The 21,859-nt window shown below is 39.4% G+C and overlaps 1 protein-coding gene across 1 annotated transcript in view; it reads right to left on the bottom strand.

The window, feature by feature from the left end:
• Positions 1 to 277: 277 nt before the first annotated feature.
• CMC1 (C-x(9)-C motif containing 1) overlaps positions 278 to 21,859 on the bottom strand; it is a 33,693-nt gene continuing 12,111 nt past the window's right edge. The window contains exons 3-4 of the mRNA XM_009869895.1: positions 1,676 to 1,766; positions 278 to 392 (exon numbers count right to left, since the gene is read on the bottom strand). Of these exons, the coding sequence (XP_009868197.1) occupies positions 278 to 392; positions 1,676 to 1,766 (206 nt within the window). The remainder of the gene's footprint in view (positions 393 to 1,675; positions 1,767 to 21,859) is intronic.

Raw genomic sequence — 21,859 nt, 5'->3', positions numbered from 1 at the left:
CAGAACTGTATAAATCAATAGCAAATCCTCAAGTCCAGACAGAGGAAAAGACCGATGCCGCTTCTCTTGCAAACTGTGACGGCATGCTTTGTATCTTTAATGACAGAAAATTAGAAAGTTGACTTTTAAATTCAGACATTATTTTATTCTCCATTCATCTCATTTTGTGTGTTTCGGATTAAATTGTACACAGAGGGATACAGATGATTTAAGTCTGTTTAGGTGAAGTCAGATCAAAGTTGGATATAAAATTTGAGAAGTTCTTGTTAAGTTTTAACTACACATTTGAAGTAACCTTCTGTTTTTTCTTCTTAATTCCAGTTGCTCTGTATTCTTCTCTTTGCTTCAAATATTCTGTTTTGCATTCTTCATAGAACGCTGGATCAGAATAGCTACAAAACAGGCAAATACAAAATACTGGTTTTCATCTTAGAATATGGAACAAATACTGCACAAATAAGTCCTTTCACACTCAAAGCAAATTTGCCTGCCTTCAATCATAAAATAACCTTTTTAATAAAGTACGTGAACGTTAAAGTTATCTCTGTAAACTAAATGCTGAGTTTGCATTCGTTCATGAAAACTGCTCTCTCTTGAGGCATAGTCATTTTCAAGCCTCTACAGTGAAGCTGTGAAGAAGAAAGGAGAAAAAGGGAAAGACATTTGATAGTTCAGTTCAGCTAAATAATTTATTATTTGCAGCAGTTGGCTTCCTCAGCATGGGAATCTGCTAGGTTATACTTATTTTTATGCATCCAAGCAACTACTGGGAACAGGTTCAAGTGTTTGTCTCAAACAGTCAAGGTCCTTGATTATTAAATTCATTTATCTCAAAATTTTGGTTTTAAGTATTGTTTGTTTTTTAACAAAGGCATAGCTACAGACAAATAAAACTGAAGAGCTCCAGCAAGTACCCACTGCAGTTAGGCTTGAACTCTTGCCTGAATGCACGTGTTTTTTCATCAGCTCCCAAATACCTGAAAATACCTGTCACTAGTTTAAAGGCTAAAATCTTAATTTCTGGTTTAACGGGGCAGGACAACTTTCCACTAGAAAACAAACGAAGCCCCTTCTCCTCCCCCCAAAAAGAATCCCCAGCCCTCACCCTGGGAAATTCAAGAATCTAACACTTCAGCCTGAGGGATAAATCAGAATTTCTGAAAGAGACAGGTCAACTCAGCCTGGCATCAAGCTGCCCTCTCTAATAGCAAACAATTTCCCATTGCTGCTGTTTGCTATGGCTGTTCGCAACAGCAGGAGACTTTCAGGAAAAAGACTAAATGTTAGAAAACTTTTTAAGAATCAAAATCCAAATAAACTTATCCTGTCTCATTAAGCGGGTATATGAAGGTGCTCACCCCCAGCCCTGCACAAGTAGTTCAGCACAGGGAAGGTTGGGCTACATGACGTGTGTGCTGATAATCTAGGTCCGTCACCTTAAATCAAGAGTCTTTCTTTATAGCCATAAGACAGCTTTATTAGGGGAATAAAATCTTGTCAGCTGGGGTCCCATATTTTGTAATAAAGCGAAGACACCATTTTCAGAAAAACGCATCAAAGTTGCTAACTTTGTGTAACCATTCTGAGAAAATTTAAGATTCCTGCTAACTTTTAGATTAGTGTAGGCCATGCAACAACAACAATAGCAACAAAAAACCCCTCATGAGGGACTTACTAGCCAACCAGACAGTCTTTCAGTGCCGTGTTCTCTTGCCGACACTTCACCACCATAAGAAGACCAGTTTCTTGACAGCATTTAGTAAATGCTGGGAAAAAAGAAGAAAAAAACCACAAACTAAATTAAAATTAGAAAAACAATTGGTAAAAAATTTGTGTATTAAAAGAACCTCATAGACCAGATTTATTTATTACTACTGTTATTAATATAACCATAGTTAGCCTGGAGTCTCATACCTGTAAGGTCTTTGTCACTTCTTCAGCAACAAGATTTTAATTTGGATTCTCCCCTCATACCATGTAATGCATTCACACACACACTGCTGTTGCTAATACCAACAAATTTCTGGAGTTATTCTTGCAGCAAATCCGTGATTCTTGTGCCTGCTTTTCATACTGACTACTTGCGGCTATCACAGCAAAACAAAAGGAAGCGTGAAAAATCAGGCAAGCCAGGGTGGTTAGGATTCCTCTACACGGAAAGCTTTAGAATTTCCTGAAGCATTTTTGTATCTGCAAATTAAGAGGGCAGTAATGGTGACAGTCTGAGAGAAATGCCATTGGCAATCACCTGGTCAGGCTTAAGGGTCTTGACACTCAAAACCAAGTCAGAAATAGAACAGCACAGTCACGCTTAAGGATGTGCATTTTTATCTGGGAGCAACTAAAATTATGCCTCATTGTTACCAGCCCCCTGAACAGATGTTTCACTAAATAGTAACTCCAGGTAAGAATTAGCTGTTATTCCTATCAGGAGATTTCAAACTGTTTGCTTATATAGGGTCTAAGTTAGTATCATCCGCGTTTAACAGGTGGAAAAGAGAGAAAGAGAAAGCCAATTGTCCAAGACCAGCCAGCAGCCAGGTCAAGAACAAAGTCAAATCTACTGCATCCCCTTCCAGAGTTCCATCCACTTCTCCTCTTCTGAGCTTTTCCTGGTAGTGACCTAATATCTAGCAAATTTAGGGCACACAGGGATTGTTATATTCTTGCACATCTTTAGCAAAAGCTACAGCTAATCCAGTAACATCGAAACTTAATGCTGCTACATCATACAAAGGGTAAATCACAGCATCTATGCACAGTGTGTATTTACACCAAGTATGTTTACATACCTTGAGTATGTGCACATTGGGCAACATAAGTGTGTGTATGTGTAGATGTATATATATATATGTGTGCAATGCATTGCTCTCCCTTTTGTCCAGAAACTTGTATTTCATGTATAAGACACTAGAATCTGCCACTTACTGTACACAGCAATCAGATATAAAATATTTACAGAAATAGCAATTTTTGCATCACTTCATTCTCTAAGCTTACGGCACAGATACACGTTCTGACGCCACACCAGGCACCAAAAGGTACCTCAAGCAACTGCAAGGTATTGATCACATGAAAACATGGGCACAGCTGTTAAACGTACCCACTGTAGCACAGTCCTGTAGCTGTCCCTCTATGTTTTCAAGATAATTCACTGAAGTTTCAGATTTGCCTAACCATTGATCCCGTACAATGATGTAACTGCCACTACAGCAAAACTTAAACAAACATGAAACCAGAGATTTGTGCCTACAAAAGTAGCCATCCCATCCTTTGCTCATAGCAGATGCCCACTGAAATGGGCATTCAGCAATTGCAAATTTCAGTGGACAAAATCCACCTTCGAGCACCCTGCTGGCAAGACTTAAGGAGAAAGTGACCCAACAGCTGCAAGCAACCCCTAGGTGCGGCTAATCTGCTTGCCCATTTACTATAGTAATTAGGCTTTTGATAAAATAAAATAAAAATTAGTGTTTGCTGAAAGTGTTGATGACAGTCTTATGTGTCCTTACACTGCCAAACTTACATCTTCGCAAACCTTAGCAAAGAATCAATGTATTACCTACTTTGAACATACTATTGATAAAGACTTAAATTGTGCCTCAACACAGCACCTAACATTATAGACTGGTAACGTCACCTTACACCACCTGAAAATGTACCAGATGAAAGTATGCCAAAAATGGGTTTAAATTAACCACTTAATTACCAGTTGGGAAGACACTGTAACCTGAGCTCAAAGGTGTTTATGAACAAACATACTTAATTTCTAAGGTCTCGTTTGGTGTGTGTTTTAGACTTAAAATCATCCAAATACACATACACAACTTTGAGGATTCTTCTGGACAGTTTAAGTTTACAAAGCAGTGTAAACTCAAAACACTATGAGAAATGTGTCATTAGGTTATCAAAATGTCTTTTTGGCTTTTAAAGGTGAATCTGTTATTTCTTCTGTTCCTTCCTGCACTGTTTACATTGAATGTCCCTACACCAGCATCTCAGAAAAATCATATCTATTACCACATTTTTAAAAATGTCCTTTGTTTTTGTCTGGAAAAAACATCAGAAGCCCTTGAAAGATTATGGCTTGTCCAGTGACCAGTTTGATTTCTGCTCTCTGCAGGCACTTCCTTAAGTGCTGTGCTGGGTTTTTTTTGTACTAATCATTCCTTCTGGAAGCTGTGAAGTAAAAAAAACCACTGAAGACAACAGGAGGTCCCTCTCACCTGTTAGTCACCAGCCTTGATTGGTTCAAGGCATGATGTCCCAGTGAACAAAACCCTGAACTGCAATTGCAAGCGTTCCCTGGCTTCAGAGGGCCCCGGTCACCATACACGGCCAGGTACTGCTGCAAAGTGATAAAACTGCTTCCAGCCATCTTGCTTCTAACATTGCTGATGCTTAACAACAGAAAGGGAAAGAAAGAGCAGGTTAAAGCACATTGTCCATCCTCATACGAGCACACAAAACTTGATTATCCCTCTCTCCTCTCACTTCCAGCACTTTAAAATCCCTTTGCAAGTCACCTAAGGAGTGTGGTGCAAGTCAAGTTTAGTTATAAACATTTACCTGAAATCTTGCAGAGGTCTGCAGAATGTTGTTTTATTTTCAATTATGCTCTGTCCTGCTCACAACTCTTCCACAAAACAAAACACCTCAATGCTGAGCAGCGCAAAGACTGTGAAAGCTACTGATCTGGAGAATATTCTCACAAATAGCGCACAACAGTCCCCGATATAATCTCAAACCAAGAATTAATCTGCATTTCTATAATCTTGACAATCACCACTCATTCCTCACTCAAGCAATATCTGCATTGTACACCAAAGCTTCAGAGTGCACAGCAAGATACCACAAAAGGAGCGAATACGCAGGATCTGATGACATACCTGCTGCAATTTAACACTTTAGGGCCTGTGAGCGGTGATGAGAACGTGAGGGAACCTGGTCTTACACTCAAAGGAACCTCCTTCTGTGTACAAAGAACAATGGTTCTTTCATAGTAGAATTGATCTTGTTGAAATCTTATGTATCATCCAATCTTTATGACTTCAGCAAATGGCAAAACTTCACAAATTTTTGGGCTGACATAATGTTTTCTTCCTCCTTGCAAGCAGCAAGCTACCAGAACAGAACCTCAGGCAGCAGTGAAACTAGACGTAAATTTGGCCCTGTCTGCAAATTCCTTCCAGACTGTAGCATAACAAAAAGAAATAAGTTATCCCAAAGATTTCCAAACATAAGCTAAACAAAGTAAGGGATGGAGCGCAACACAGCCGGAGTGAAAATGCCTTGCCAGAAAGGGGGGAAAAAAGCTTGCCCTCCAAACAATGAAACCTGATGAGGCCTTGCCAGGACACCTGTGTGTCTGTTGCTGAATGCTCAATGCACAGGTAAGGACAGATCCACCCCGGCTCAACAAGCTGCAGGTGCCTGCCAGTTCCTGTGGAAACCGGCTGTGGGGCCCTTTCACCTGCGGCCCTGAGGGTTGGTGACATCGAACCTGACACAGGTTAGCCCCTCGGGCTCTTCTCTGTGCCACCGGCTGTGTCTGAGGGGCACACGGTGAGCAAAGAACTCTTCTCCAGGCTGCAGAAATAGTTCACCGAACAGGTCATCACGGATGCGAGGCCAGAGTTTGTCTTCTCCCTCTCCCTCATGACAAAAGCTTTGCTCTTCTGTTGCAAGGCAAATCCAAAACGAGTTTTGGGCACATTTCTGAGAATCTTAAGTCTCATTTCTTTTTGGCCATTACAGCCATGTAGAGAGATTTTAACTGCTAAAGCAAGCTTGCAACTTAGTACCTTCTCTAAGTCAACCAAGTACATTAGGCCAAACAGCATCTTTGCCAAGACGAATGCCTGCTAACGGGGGCGTTCCAGCACATACGGGTCATCTGCCTCCGATGGGAAGACCATTTAGCTCATACAGTTTTCAGGGACAGGCAGGATGGCTTTGTGGCCAAGGTCAGTGCTGAGTGAGCCCTTCAGCAGGGAGCATCTCAGGCCCTGAGCAGTTCGGGGAAGCTGCTGAGTTTGGTCTCTGGCACTTCCAGATCCCCAGCTGCCCAGGATCCAAAAGCATAAAGGATTTCACTGGGTCTCGCTATCTCAGCTTAACTGTTGGAGAAAGAAAGGACACAGAGAACAGGGGGAAAACGAGATGTTTTTGTAGATCCTGGCACATACAAGGTCACAGAATGCCAGAAAGAGCTTTGAAAAGCCTTCTAAAATTATTTCTAAAGCTGTCTGGACATGCATATTTTTATTTTCTATAAAAAACCTATTCCAAGAGTTTGTATAACTCTGATCAGATAGGGGATTATACAAATAATGCTGGAAGTATCAAGAATTATTTTTGAATGTCTGGCTATTTGTATATTTGACAGTTAAGAACTGCTTTAAGTTACAGAGCACTCTTTTCTTAAAGTGTATTTGGTAATTAACTAGAAGGTTGACACAGTAAAAAGCTTTGTTTACAAAGATCTTTACAGTCCACATAAATTTTTGCTGAAAACCAGGGAGTATTTCAGAAGAATGTTTTTCTTTAGTATTTTAATTTTTCCCCAAAAATCTGTTTTATAACTTTACTACAAGATAAGATGGGAAGCAGATGGAAACTGAAGCAAAATTGGGTAACAGTTCACTTAGAATAAAGACCGAACATATGATTTCCCTGTCTCTGCCAGTCAGATGGGCATATGCAATAATCAGCACATTAAAGTGTTTTCATTTTCAAATTTTAAAAAATCAGATACACACCAGAAAGTTTGTTACAACAAAGTTGGTGGGGGTCCACCAACGCATGTCCTGGCTCATATGCTTCTTAACTTGAAAAAAGGAAATAAAAAGCCAAGTATTGCCCGTTTTCATCTTAGAATATATTCATGTGTTCAAGAAACATTTTCTCCTACGTGATGAAAATAAAAACTCGTAGGATTTTGACACAAAGGGCCAAACCAACACAACAAAAAGCCACAGCTTCGCTGCATAAAGCTAATGATTTTCTTCCACACCATTAAACAGGACAAGGTTAAATTTAATATTCTTAATGTCAGTGTCTGCAGACCCAGAAGCAGTGGACAACAAAAGCAAAGCACAATATTTAAAATGTAAGTGCTCTTTCTGTAGCCTACAGCACCCTTCCAGCCCCAACAGAGGGAGGCCGGTATCTTCACTGTGCTGCATTCAGAATGAAATGGCAGAACTGGTGTGTTAGACTGCGCAAGTTTCAGTTCTATATATGCAAAGCACAGACTTTATAAAACAAACTGTTGCATCCTGCCCCAAGCATAAAAAAATCAAGTGGGGTTTTTGTGTGTGATTTAATAACAGGGAACAATCAGCAGACAAATTATATTTTTAGGATATCTTAAAAAGTTGAGGGTTTTTAATTTAAAACTATTAGATACTTCTTTCTGTAAACATCAAAGTCTTTCCATGTTGCAAAGCAGGAAGAGAACAAAAAGTGTTTGGGACCTCCTCCAGACAACCAGCTGCGTGGAAGCTGTGTTGATGTAACAATGCCAAGGGATCTTCATCATTAGTACTTTCGGTTTATGAACTGCATGTAACATGAGGGATATTTCTGACAAATAGTTTTTTGCAGATTCAGATTATAACAATACTTGGCACTTTCTTGTTGACTCATTGCAAAATGTATGTATAATGTTAGAACTGTAGTTTTATCAATCATAATTATGTATCTGTTTGGCAGATGTTCTTGTACACAAAATAAATGACATATTCCCGGTTATCAAGATAAATTGATCCTCTCAGATCTGGCTCCAGTTTATTTAAAGACTTTACAATTTTACTACTTAAGAGAAAGTCCTACAGAGGTGTTATCTCACCATTTATATTTTCTCAACACTTATGATACTGCTATCACACTCTTAAAATAAAAAAAAGCCTGTATCATGATCCAGACCATGCTTCTATTCTGTTCCTGAGGTAGGTTTTTTCCTTTACACGGGAAAGGAAATAAGTTTTGTCCAACGTTTGGGTCATTCCTTGAACTTTACCACTGAGTGGAGAAGAGATACCCAAGCCACAAAGGGGATTTGGGGGTCGATGGGGGAAGGAGGATGACAGTTCCCTTTAAAATGTGAACAAGGACAAGATTTAAAAATGTATGCTTGTAAAATGCATACAAAAACATTAAAACAATATAAAATATTATCAGCAGCTTTTTATGGTAAAGTTAGTATGATTTTAATTTTGTATTCAATTGTGATTTATTAGCTTGTTACTTTGAAGATTACTCAGTATGCACAGAACAGATTACTAGAGCATTTAATGAGCCAGAGGAAGTAGTAGGATGAACATGAAAAGATTGTTTTACATTGTAGAGTACAAGCTACTTGTTATTTCCAACAGAGTACAAAAGAAAGCTTCTCTGTAGATTGATCATGGTTCAGTTAACATCACTGAATATCTAATACCTCCAACTCAATTAATTCTCACCTGATTAAGATCGGTCTGATATTCAAACTAAATCATCTCTCCAGTCAAGTAGAAATCAATATTTCTGATTTTACTTTTAAATTACAATAACAAATAAAATACATGCATCGTCAGTATGCCAGGAGTAGCTTTCCTATTCTAGTCTACTATGGCATGCATAACACAGCTGATTAAAGAATTATTCTAATTTGAGCAACAATATATATGAGACAGATTAATTTGAGTAGAGTGAGATAGCATGAGATAATTAAATGCATCTTATATAGGGCAAGGAAAAAATTGACATAAAATAACCTTGACTCTTTCAAGTGAACCTCTGTTATCAGATCAAATACTTTGTCTCTGCAAATATTCATTTGCTATGACATAAAAATAATCATATACTTTCCACTTTCTTGCCCATCACCACCACCTCAAACCCCTGTTCCATTTCAGCTTCTGTAGCTCCAACATACTGCTGGGGCATCTGTCCTGGGGCAGATGACCAATATGCAGCAGCACGCAACACGGGACTGGGGAGGGGAGACGGTTCTAGGAATTTTAGGGAAAGGAGAGTCACTGTGTAATAGCTACTTCAGAAAAAGGTGCCAGAAAATCTACACTACTGGCCCCTATCAACTGTAAGCTTGGCTTATACCTGCAAGCATAAAGTTCATATCCCAACTACTGCAACTGTGACTGTGTCAGACCACGGATGCCTTTTTCATTTCAAAGTCCTGCTGCAAAAATGAGTTAGTCTCACAGTAACCCTCGGCTGGATGTGAAACAGTCCAAAGCAGTAGGGAGGAAAGGAACTCCATGCGGATCAAAAATGTTTAGGGGCTGTTTTTTGTTGGGGTTAGGTCCAGTTACCTGCTGTGTAAACACCATATACCTTCACTAAGAAGAAACAGTCTTCACAGATTTTATCTCTTAAATGCATAGATATTACAAGTTTCTGGGTTTGGTCAACTGCTCGCACCTGGAAAGAGCCTCTCTTTTTGGAAATTAAGGCTCCAAAGGGGCTTTTCACAAGAATATAGGAAATCAGTGGCTTACTTAAACCTTCTGCTTCAAAAGTTATAAAAAAAAACTATTGGTTTTTTCCCATTTGTTTGTTGGCTTTTTTTTTTACAAACCACACCACCACATCACTTCTGAAAACACATGTAAGGCATGTAGGTATTCTCCAATGTCACTTAATTCAAAACAGAAGTCACTGCTCAGATGCTGATCTACTTTTTACTACAGAAACAGGGTTTCTGTTCTTTTCAAACCCTACAATCAATAAAGACCAATCTTTGGAGGGGAAAACAGGATTTTAAGAAACTAGCATCAAAGAAATGACAAGTAAATCCAAGAAAGCCACGAACGATGAAGACACAGTCCCACTCCCATAGAATGGGGGAACCTCTCTCACCGGACTTGTGTTCAAGCTCTGCAGCCTGTTCAGAATGAGAATGGTGGATGTTTCTCAGAGGTATATCCCAAAATCCCAAGCAACAGCAGGGAAGTACTTCTGGCTGTCCCAATTAACGCACACTTGATCACAGCAGATTAATGGACCTTTTCTTTCTGATTTCATAATGAGCACTAAGAGAGTGAATGAAACTAAAAAGTAGCAGATTTAAGAAAGAGGAAAATAGTCTCATTTAAAAAAAAAAGAGACTGAGGAACATAGCCAAACACAGTAATTCAAGCCAACCCAACCAGTACAACTAAATAAAATAGTCAGATACTTAAAACAGCTAACAAAAAATACACCAGAATAAAGTAATAGGAGTTAAAACAGAGTTCTGAAAAAAACACATACATGCGATCTCATGGTACTTTCCACAGCTCTTAGTACTGTCACTTGGGCAAGGACAGGCCAGCTCTTCTCATTGTATATTTCTGTATCAGTACAGCACACCAGAGCTGACCAAAATGACTTCTGAGGGATGAGGCACTGAAAGATTAATTTCAGTTTGATGAGAATTTTGAGCGAACACCTGAAACTTGACTAGGGAGAGTGTCTTCCTAAGTAATCACAAAGACAGAAAATGTATTTTATTTTTTTTATGTAACACCTTAAAACGTCAGATAGTACTTTTCTGACTATCATGAATGCTAATGAAATGCTCTGGTAGACACGATTTATTAGTAATATGCGTTTAGTCACTAGAATTTCAAAGTAACTTGGACTTCAACAGCCAATGGAGCTTTTGCACAGATGATGCAGAGGAAGATCTGCTTACTAGCTCAAGTGCAGCGGGCACAAGTTCAGCATGATCTGATGTCCCTTCCTGGATTTCCACATGTGTCAGCATTTTTTGCACACGTGTGTATACACACGGATCTTCAGTGTGTGTGTATGAACATACACACACGTATGTGTGTGTGTGTGTGTGTGTGTGTGTGTGTATTTCACCCCAAACACACAGAACCATAGCACGCTGTCACATTTGCAAGTAAGTTCCAGCAACACATTAAAGTTCTTTAAGAGCTAAGAGACAAGTCCTCCTGCCTGTGACTCAGGAAGACACCCAAAGAACTTCAGTACAAAGAAGGGGGTTATGACCTCAGAAGACAGGCAATAGCAAGGGCATAACTATTATGTACAAGGCTTTACAGTGACCGTACTTTGTCAGGCAAGGCCAATTTAACTGTTCAAAGATGACAATCTGCTGGGCTATTCAGGCAGATTTGTCAAGAAAAGCAGAACTCCTTTTCTCCCCATTGAAACTAAAAAACCAAATCCTTTTAAGTGAAATCTGTGAAACAGTTTACTTGAGTAAGTCATGACTTGTCTACTAAAGATATTTTTTTTAGGAATGTTCTTGTCAAATACAAACATTGCCTTCCGTATAAGGTTCCAGGTAAAGCACACTCGGTGAGCACAGCCACCTAGTTAAACTGCCCTGTTTTTAAACAACTGCTTCCTTTAAGACTGACTTGATCTAATTTTCCTCCCACCCTGCAGTAAGTATCCCTGACATCAAGCATTACCATACTAGGCGCTGGAAGAGGCAGAACTGGAACAAATGCAAGTTCCCCCATGGCTACTGTCTGTCACTGCCTGCTTCTACATAAACAAATGCGTCCAACCTGAGCTGCGCAGAGCAGCCTCGCTGCCGCTTGCCCTCCTGCCTCCTCCGGGAGCTGCGGAGCCACTCAGGGACAGCTGAGAAGTTCACATAACAGATGATTAAAAGAAACAACATTCCCCTCCCTCTGTCCCACAGTGACTGACTCCTTAGCTGAACAAAAAAAAAATACAGAGACAGAAATTCACCGATTGGCAGAAGCAGCAGTAACGTCTTTTACCACACGGTGGAGATAGAGCAGGTCATTTTTGCAACTCTTGCAGAGGCTGTTACACAGCTACTCCATCATGACACCAGCTCTAATTTACAGCATGCTGTTCTGGAAATAGTTTTTTCCTGCTCCGTTCAATTTACTGTGTTTTCGAAAGTATAATTTTTTTACTCGAAGTTCCAATACCAAAGTTTGGGGCTTTTATAATAGTTATTAGTTCTCTCTGCTCCAAATGAAAGAAAAGTGAAATTAATTTCAGGGTTCCAGCTAGAGGGTGGGAGTGGGATGGGGTGTACAGAAGCAGGTCAAAATTTCAGGCCTTCCAGACACTCGAACAAGATACAATATGAAAGATTAATACACTTATGCTCTTTTAAAAGAGGAAGCTACTTTCCCTTATGGGTCACAATTAATCCTATATTCCTTCCCAGCACCTCTAATACAGACTACCATGCCCTTACCTTAGCTTTCAGTATATGTTTAGTCTCTCTCTTTTTTCAGAAATCACAAGCCTTCAGCATATGGCCGTGTGGAGGGGTGGGAAGAATCCTTGCCAAATGACTGTTTGTAGAACACCATAATTTTTCAGAAAAAAAAAATCATTTTGCTGCATCTGTACTCTGAACTGTATACTGAAAAGTAGCTTGACCCTTTGCAATGATGGCCACAGCACAATAAAATATGTAAATTACTTTTTCAAAAGGAAGGGCATCATTGACTATGTAAGTTGTCAGAATTTCAGACTTATCTATTCATTTCAAGATTTCGAAGAGGTGTGTTTTAATGATGTGACAAGAAAGCCGGCTACACCACACCTTAGCAAGATCTGGGAATTTGGTAGCAACTGTTTAATATTTATCTTTCATCTCTTGTAAATTGTTTTAAATAAATGACTGTGATAACCAGGTACTTCAGGACGACTGAACACCAGACAGCAAATAATCCAGCCACCATACTCTTCCTGCATCTTTGAAACCATTGCACAAAAGCTTTCTCAAATGACAAAGCACTACAACTCCGTATGTCCTTCATGTCCTGGCAAACTCTCCATGAACTGTGAGCACTGCAGCTGCCCTGCAGGAACAGGGCGGTTATGGTGCTCCCTTCAGTCAGGAATTCCCACACACCTTCCTCCAAGTTAGCAATATATAATATATGTTTTCTTCAAACTTTTCAGCAACATTAAACTGAAGAAATGAGGCCAAGGCTGCTCAGAACAACTCAAGACTGGCAGTTTATTACAACCTTACTGCCAGTTCCATTCTGGACCAAAAAGCTTGCATAACGGCAGGCATCAGCTCACGTGCTTCTACTCACAGAGGGAAACCAATCACAGAAGGCAGGAATAAAAATCTCCCAAATCATCAACCCACCCTCCCTTCTAACCTACAATGGCTTTTGGTCCATTGCACAGCCTCTAGGAATCATTTACTGACCACAGGCAGACTGCGCACGGACACCAAACATCAGAGAGCAGGAGAAAGCAGAACTCATGACACAGAGCTCTGCAGACAAAGTCCCTGGTTTTGACAAGGAAGCACCAGGTTGAAGCCACGATGTTGTGCCCAAGCACACAGAGATGCAGCCAAGCAGATGCTTCTGTGATGCTACTGGCTGTGGGGACTAAATGGTATCAGGCCAAAGTATTACATGTGTATAAGGGGTCATAATAATAGACCCAATTCTATGGAGAAATCAAGAGATGAGTCCATTTTTCCATAGCAAAGGTTTTAATTTTGAAGACAGCAAAATGAAATGCGTGTAGACAGAAGATTTACAATCAAGTCTTTGAAAAATCCACAAAGCAGAACAAAATGCACCAGAACTCTTTAAGAGTTACAGAAAAAAGACAAACTGTTCTTCAGTGCAAAGCTTAATGGGCAAATGGCATAAAAATCTGTATAATATAGTAGACTTCACTGGCACAAATGCATAAGTGTGGTATAATGAAGCCTCACTGACACTTGACTACACTGTGTTCCCCAAGCTGTGTGCACACATGTACTCAAGTTTGGCAGGAGGTGCTTGTTTAAATGCAGCTATTGTGCCTGCTCCACGTACTCTGTTTATAATGCAACATGATTTTGAAATAATAGTCTCAACACTGTTATGAAAGAAACAGCAAAAATAATCACATAAGTGTGGTTTCCATATTTAGAAAAACAATTGCAATTCGAAGAATTTACTTAGCAATTCTTCAAATGAGTATCATAAATGCATCTGCTGCAAAACCACTGGCAAAGAAGACATTAAAAGTTCAGACCAAGAGAAATATATACGTGGCTTTAGTTTAGAAGCCATTGTAGTCACACGTCTTCCCACGGCATGAAGATACTTCCCATGAACTATCATACGCTACCCAGACAAACAGGAACTACTCAGTTTTTGTCAATTGCTTCCCAAAGGAGGAGAGACAACATTTGTTTCTAAAAAGTTCAGCCACAGGATCCCTACACAAGGCTCAGGCTGCTGTAAGGCAAGATGGGACACAAGACTCTGCTCGCTGGCCAGAGGCAGCCGAGGACAGGAGGAATGCAAAGCAGCACTCAGTGCCCGGGACACAAGAAGACCCTGACTGCGGGTCTCACTGCTGCCATTACCGTGGCTGCCTCAGCTTCACCATCACATCCCGGGGTGACCTTTTGTCTTCCACATCTGCTTAGCACTGAAAGCTCTTTGGGGCATACCCCAACTTCTGCATAAGGATCTTTCCTGGTTGGGAACTCTCAGTGCTTTAACTGGATGACTGTACCGTCTCCACTGGCACACTGAAATTACAAGAACATCATCAGACTAGAAAGCTTGCCTCCATTTTCTGGATTCTGAACTAAATGAGTTTGACCCACTGAATGCAGATGTACACATGCCTCCACCACTACAGATCTGTCAGTACTTAAGTTTTTCCAAAGGCTTCTCTCACCTTTATTCTGAAAGGAAAAAAAAACCCAAACCATCCAAAAGCTAGCATATGCTGTATTAATGTAAAACCCCTAGAGGGCAACTAAGCTTCAATTTCAACCTGCATAAATATTCAGCTCCTTAACTAGTTTACAGATTATGTAAACTATTTCCTTCAACCTTGGTTTTTTTCCCCTCATTTAAAAGAAATGAATCCTTTTCATTCTCAAATCACATTACTGCTGCCTATTTAGTGTAAGTTAATCACCACTGCCCAACCAGAGATTGAGTTCTCAACCCAACAAAGCTCAAATGTGTGCAAAAGAGAACAATAAAGAAAACACATGCAAGGGCCTCATTTAAACAAGGACAGAAAACAAGCATATGAAATTCTGAAATCACTTTCTTTGCGGTAAAGACCTTTAACAATACCTCTTGTTTATTATTCAGCTTAGTATTAATTTATTGCGTGGCATCTGTTTTCTTATACAGCAGGCTGGTTGCAAGTCTCAGGTCTATGAATTTAAGTTTATACTGTTGGGATTATTTGCCTGTTTTCCCCTGCATACTATGATTTCAGCCTTATATATCATATTGAGTACAAAAAATGATGAAACAGAAGATAAGATGTCAAACTAGTTATGGAAAATGGTTTCATTTCTTCTTCAGTCTTCAACTAGAGTCTGGGCCTGGTGTAAGAAAAAAAAGGGAAGTAATTTGGCACTTAAAATAAAAAAACCCTTCATTCAATCCCAAGTGTTCCCCCAAAATTTTAAAATTAGTAACTCCAGTGTTCAGCTGAGCCTTGTTTGTAACCAAGTAGCAGGTATCAACTGCATTTCTCCTCTTTCCACTGAATCTCAGTGGGAGCTGAAAGGCACTTACTATCCTGCCAGTCCACAGCTACACAGAACCCGCGGGCACGTTGATGTTTAACGTTAAAGGAGGCACTGACAAATCAAAGGGACTCCCAAGCAATGTGGAAGCAGCCTGAGATCACAAGTTAAAAAACAGCTCAAAGGAATCCTTAGCAAATGCTCACAAAGCCAAAGGGTTACTACACGGCTTCTGCGGATCAAATACCCTAACAAAATTTCACAGCACAGCCACCCTTGCTTCATGCATACCAATGCCATGCCACATATGCATTGACCATGACAGTTCTACTTCATATATGGTCTTACTCTCATTTACATGTGTGAACAGAGACTAGAAGTGACTACCAGTAGCATTCACCTTACCTAATTTTAGTCACCAAAAATATACATGTCTTGCCTAAAGCTGATTCTGGAAGTGCCTTGCTGCCCTTGTTGCCTTGACACAAATCAGAGAGACAGAGAGAGCAAGTGCCAGGTACTTCCAGAATGCAGTTAGGTCCCACCTAAGAGATTTAAACAGAATGACTGGTTAAGACCAGATATAACTTTCACATGACTAGAACAGGGATGAAGTGTCTTCCATCCTACATGACTTAACAAAAAATCATAAAGAAGGAGTTCAGGGAACCAACCTAAGTCTCCAAGGCTAGTGCTCTGCTCACAAGGGTCTCCTCTCTGAACACTACAGAGCAGTATGAAGTAACTGCTGCCCTACTGGAGCTTTGAAAGACTGCAGAAGGCAGAAGAGGAGGGCTAGACACTGTTTCTTATTCAGATTGCTCCCCTCTGATTGCTTGAAATGTAACAAGCTTCAAGAGATCATTCTGACATTTTGCCACAAGTTCAGCCAAGGCTTAGAGACAAGCACTGGAAAACTGTTAATTCATAACCGACCCAAGTGAAAAGTTATTGTGCAGTCAGTCCCGGTTTGGACACACAAAACATCCGTTACTACGATATCTCTTCATATGGATGCCCACAGCACGTGGTAGAACGTAGAATCTACTATACCAACCTTGTGATTAAACTTAAGAAAGACATATACTATATGTATGACTATATGACTATATACTATATACATAGTATATAGTATATACTATATATGTGTGTATATATATGTATACTATATATAGTATATATGTATAAACTATACACATATGTATACTTTACTATATGACTATACTGCATCAGAAACTAAGGAATTCCATCTGCTTTGCATACAGCAATTTACTCTTTGCATACAGCATTTACGCTTTATATGGAATGTATCTAGGTGGACCTGAAATACAGTAATGCAAACACTGATTTACCCTTAAGAACTTTCAACACACTCACAGAGGTGATTTTTTTTTTGCTCTCCTTGTTAGAGTGGCTGAATTAGCTTTCAGGCAAGTCAGGCCATTCCAGCTCAAACACCAGGGCAATGGAGACAAAGTAGTGTCAGGTCTGCAACAAACAGTGCCACACCGAGACCGCTGCTTGGGCCTCAGAGCAAAAGCACTTTTGTGAACTACAAGCCTTGAGTGAGACTATGAGATCAGAACTAGGATGCGCTAGTAGAATTGCCTGTGAAATGTTCCATCAGTTTCCGAAGGTCAGCTAGTTATAATTTAGAAGAGAACTTCATTCTGTAGTCATGACAATCCAGCTGTTGCCGACAGAGACACTAATACATTTTTGCATTTAAAAATCCAACATGGAATCTTACCTTTCATTGATAAGAGCAGCAATGAGATGCTAATTAAATTCAGGTGTATAAAAGCTTATTTCAATATGTAAGTATTTATCTAGAAGACAATGTAACTAGCATATTTAACCTAGGTAAAAAAAAGATAAAATTCACATGCCATATTTTCTCAAATTCATATTTATATGACAAGAGCAGAAGAGAAAAAGATGAGATTAGAACTAGTCATCTGAATTACTAGTCTGCTGGGCGAATGCAGCTAAAGCAAAAGTTGCCAACTCTTTAATATCTTCCTTCTACAGAAGTGTAAAAATTATTTATTGAGGTTGTAGTTTATTAAGTATTCTCTGCCCAACAATGAATGTTTCTCAAAAGTTTATACACGGTCAGCAAATACTATTTACATGAATTTGATGGCAGAGTGAAGAGGATAGATTCCCAGAATGATATTCTGCTTTTAAAAGTGCTGAAGTTTCATAGTTACTGGAGAGATGAAGCATTTTAAAATGAACTTGCACAATAGCCTTCCTGAAACAAGATTCTTTCCCACACCATTCTCACTCCTCACAAAGGACTGAAAATTTTCTCAGCCTGTTTTAAATGCATAAAATAAAAAAATTCCATCACATATACATGTATATGCTTTTCATTTTCCAATTAGTTAAAACAGGATGGTTTTCAAACGTGTAAGATCAGAACACCTCTATTACAAAGAGAAAGCCAAAGAACCATTAGTACTATTACCTAATAGTGATGAAGCATCATTAGATGTAGATAATATATTTTAAACACAAGACACACAGAAGCTGTGATCTGTTAGTACCCTGTTAAAGATTCATCAATTAGTTAACTACTAATTAATTAGTAATTAAATCTTTGGTTGTATAACCCCAAATAGTACACATTCTTTTATAGTCTTCCATATTCTATGGAAAGTAATGTAAGTTTCTGTTCATTAACAAGACATATGCTGAAGTCTACATTAAAGTAATAAAACAGAAGTAAATTGGATAGTTTATCTGTATCAGGAAGGAGCATTAGAAAAGCCACTCACAAAGCACAAAGCAAAGAAACAAGAGGAGGAAATCGGGACACATGAGGAATGATTAAGATCATGTATGCAAGAAAAAATAAAGAGTAGTTTTCACTATTGGCCTTAGGAATTATTTTGGCTGGCCTGTCAGGTTCACTATAGAAAATTACCACCTAAAAGGAAGAAAAAAAAAAAAAAGCAATGGGCAGCAAAGTATAGTATTTGAAGTTGCAGACTGTGGTCATTCTTGTTTACTAGATACCATTTTCTTCAATTTGAAAGCACTAGTTCTCCCTGCGAATTTAAATGTCATTTGTTACATTGTTACATTAAGAGTTTTGAGGTTTTGGTGTTTGTTTGTTTGTTTGATATTCTCCATGCTCTTGAAAACAATTCTGGAATTTCAAGGTCCAACACCTTCCCTAAGACATCTCAGGGACTCACCAGCAGGAACAATCTTCCAGGATCATTACTGAACAAGACTTCTATTTACCCTTTTCTTTTTCCCCACAAAGATTGTCCTATTTCTCCCATTTAAAGTGCTGCTTTGATTCAGATCACTACCAGGAATCTGCTCTGTATCTGAGAACATAAATAGCTTGATTTAGACATTTAAAAAAACCTCTCAAACTTGGAAAACAAAAAAAAAATTCTCTGAGCAGTAAAAAACGTCTAAGCATTGGAATAGCCGATCTACAGAAGTTGCAACATTAATCAGATTACAGGACAAAGACAGGCATATTAGATATGGCTACAAGAGAAGATGATGGTCCAAAGTGTCTTCTAGATGTCCTTTCCAGTCCTGCATTCCTCTTACACTCGATAAACGTCTCCTCCAATAAGGCGGCAATTTTCTGGAGCAGTCAGGTTTGACAATCTCTTTACAGAACTGAAGCTAATGCTACTAAAGCGCAGTCAGACCGTCCAGATTGCATCAAGTCCTGCTTTGAACTCTCTTCTATGTGCTTCCAACACTATACACTTCCTATACATTCCCTCCATATGAAACAATAGCATTTGGATGTTCTTTTTGCCAACAAAAGTTGCGTTTCCATAAAACGACTTCTTTTAAAAGATTAGATTGACAGTCTACAGCCACAGGTGAGACTACATCTCAAGTTGTGTCTTTTCAGTGATTTTTCACTAACTTCAGGAGCATCCTGTCAGAGCAAAGAGTACAGAATGTTTCTGTCACCAAGAATCAAAGCAAGATCTGTATTAAGCCTGTACCAAGTGCAAACGGTGAATTTACACACATACGCAGACTGTATAGAATCATAGAGCAGTTTCAGTTGGAAGAGACCTTCAAGATCGAGTCCGACCTTTGTTCCAGCCCCATCAACACCACTAAACCACCGCTCTCAGCACAACATCTACCTGTCTCTTAAACACCTCCAGGGATGGCGACTCAACCACCTCCCTGGGCAGCCTGTTCCAATGCCTGACAACCCGTTCAGTAATTATTTCTAATATCCAACCTGAACCTCCCCTGGCACAACTTAGGGCCATTTCCCCTTGTCCTACCACTTGCCACTAGGGAGAACAGACCAGCCCCTGCCTCGCTACAACCTCCTTTAAGATAGTTGCAGAGGGCAATAAGGTCTCCCCTCAGTCTCCTCTTCCCCAGGCTAAACAGCCCCAGATCCCTGAGCCGCTCCCCGTACGACAAATGCTCTAAGCCCTTTCTCAGCTTGGCAGCCCGCCTCTGTACCCTCTCCAGCACCTCAATGTCCCTCTTGTACTGAGGGACCCATCCAGTGTTTCAAAAAGGACTACTTAAATATCAGTTAAAATATATGTTGCTGATCTGAAGGCTTAGCAGACATATCTAGTTTAGTGAAGAGGGATAAAAAAGAAGAATCCCTAGATATTTCCTTGAGGGATTATGGATCAGAGACAGGAAGAAAGGATATGAAGTGCAAGAAATTTTATGTGGGAAATTCATACAAGAAAATCCTAAACTTGACTATTAGAAGTGAAAAAAGGCATTTCAGACTTAAAGAAACCTTTCTTTAAATTTATTTTTAGGAAAAAAGATAAGAAGACAGATCCCTTAATACTGTAATTAAAGTCCAAAATTCCCTATGACTATTTAAACTCTTCCCCGGTACGGTGGATTTCAAGAGAAGAATCTGTTCACTCCATTCAAGGGAAATTTTCATGCACTGCCCTTCTACACTATCTTCTTTGAAATTCCTAGCATAACGTTCTCTTCTCCTCACCATCCCACCAGAACGATTACCTTCCATCCCTTACATGATTCCTTTCAAATCCTTTCTTAGTATCCTCTCAAATCTAGAATACAGCAGCTAAACCATTTTTCTTGCTCCCTGATCATAAATTAAAAGCCTCATCCCTATCTACAAAGCTCTGTACAGCTCTGATATTCTTTCTCCGTCCCCTTTCACAACCTCTGACCAGCTCTGCAGCTCTTGATTCCTCATGCGAAATACTTCTCACTTCCTGTCATATGCTTACACTTCACATAAAGGTCTTCTATCCTGACCTTAAGCAGCACAAATGTTCCAGGCCCTTTTTCCTGCAAGGTTCCTTTCTTACTATTTTTGAGGGTGATAAACTCTTAAAAATCAAATTCAGAGGGATGTCAATAGACCACAAGTGTTTTGTGACCTTTTCTTACTGTAGCCTTTACTTCCTTCCCTAGGCATCAGAACCATAAGCAGAACACTCTTCAGAGTACAGATTTCCCTACTCTTTCTCTTCCCAGCACCACAGAGAGCCGACTATGGGAAACGACTTCTAAAAGCAACAAAACTAAATTTGGTAGTGCCATAATTAAAAGGACTGGAACAATAATGAAGTGGTTTTACTCAGCAACAGAAAACATTGTTTCTACATTTAAAAACAGTTGTGCATTGACAGTGGTGTTACCGCAGGATCCGTTAACTTCTGCATCAAAGAGTAAGTGCCGGAGGGACAACTCACTCAATTTAAGTTAAGCAACATTTAGAGCTACCGTTCCACATGGAAGAAGCTGTTTAAAACATTTTCATCCCAAAACAGTATGAAAACTTGAAATCTCATTAAACACACTCCGATGTTTCCAGAACACCAAAACGCATCAAGACCACTTAAGACCACCACATCTTGTTGAAATTTTGTTTATTTGCCAAATTGTATTTCAACTTTAATTTGCATTCCTTTGTCACCTGATAAGGCTTATGATTCTTGCTTTTTGGGTGGCTTTTTTTGACTGGCTCTGCTGCCTCATAATATTCCACACAAAGATATGTATAACAGGTATAGCTCTCCAATCTACAGGAAATAACAGGGATCAAAACTACAGCTCTCATAATGAACCGCCTCATAAAATCAAAGCATTGCATGAAACTGCAACTAGTATTCTGATTCTCATCTACCTCAACTGGAATTAATACTTCATTTCAATTTTCGTGATGAGCAATTTTCTTTGGCAAACACACTTGCCAATATCACGCATTTTCGAAAAAATGCTAGACAGAAATCTTCCACTATTACCCTACCCTGAATATCATATGTTTTTTGCAAGATTAATACCTACACTGCTTGTAAGTTACCTGAAAACTCCCTGTTTATTGTACTTCTGAATACACAGTAGCTACTTTTTGACTAAATTTCTATT

This window comes from Apaloderma vittatum, unplaced genomic scaffold (assembly GCF_000703405.1).
Source record: "Apaloderma vittatum isolate BGI_N311 unplaced genomic scaffold, ASM70340v1 scaffold2765, whole genome shotgun sequence".
Classification (NCBI taxonomy): Eukaryota; Metazoa; Chordata; class Aves; order Trogoniformes; family Trogonidae; genus Apaloderma; species Apaloderma vittatum.
This window is presented reverse-complemented; position numbering and strand designations above follow the sequence as displayed.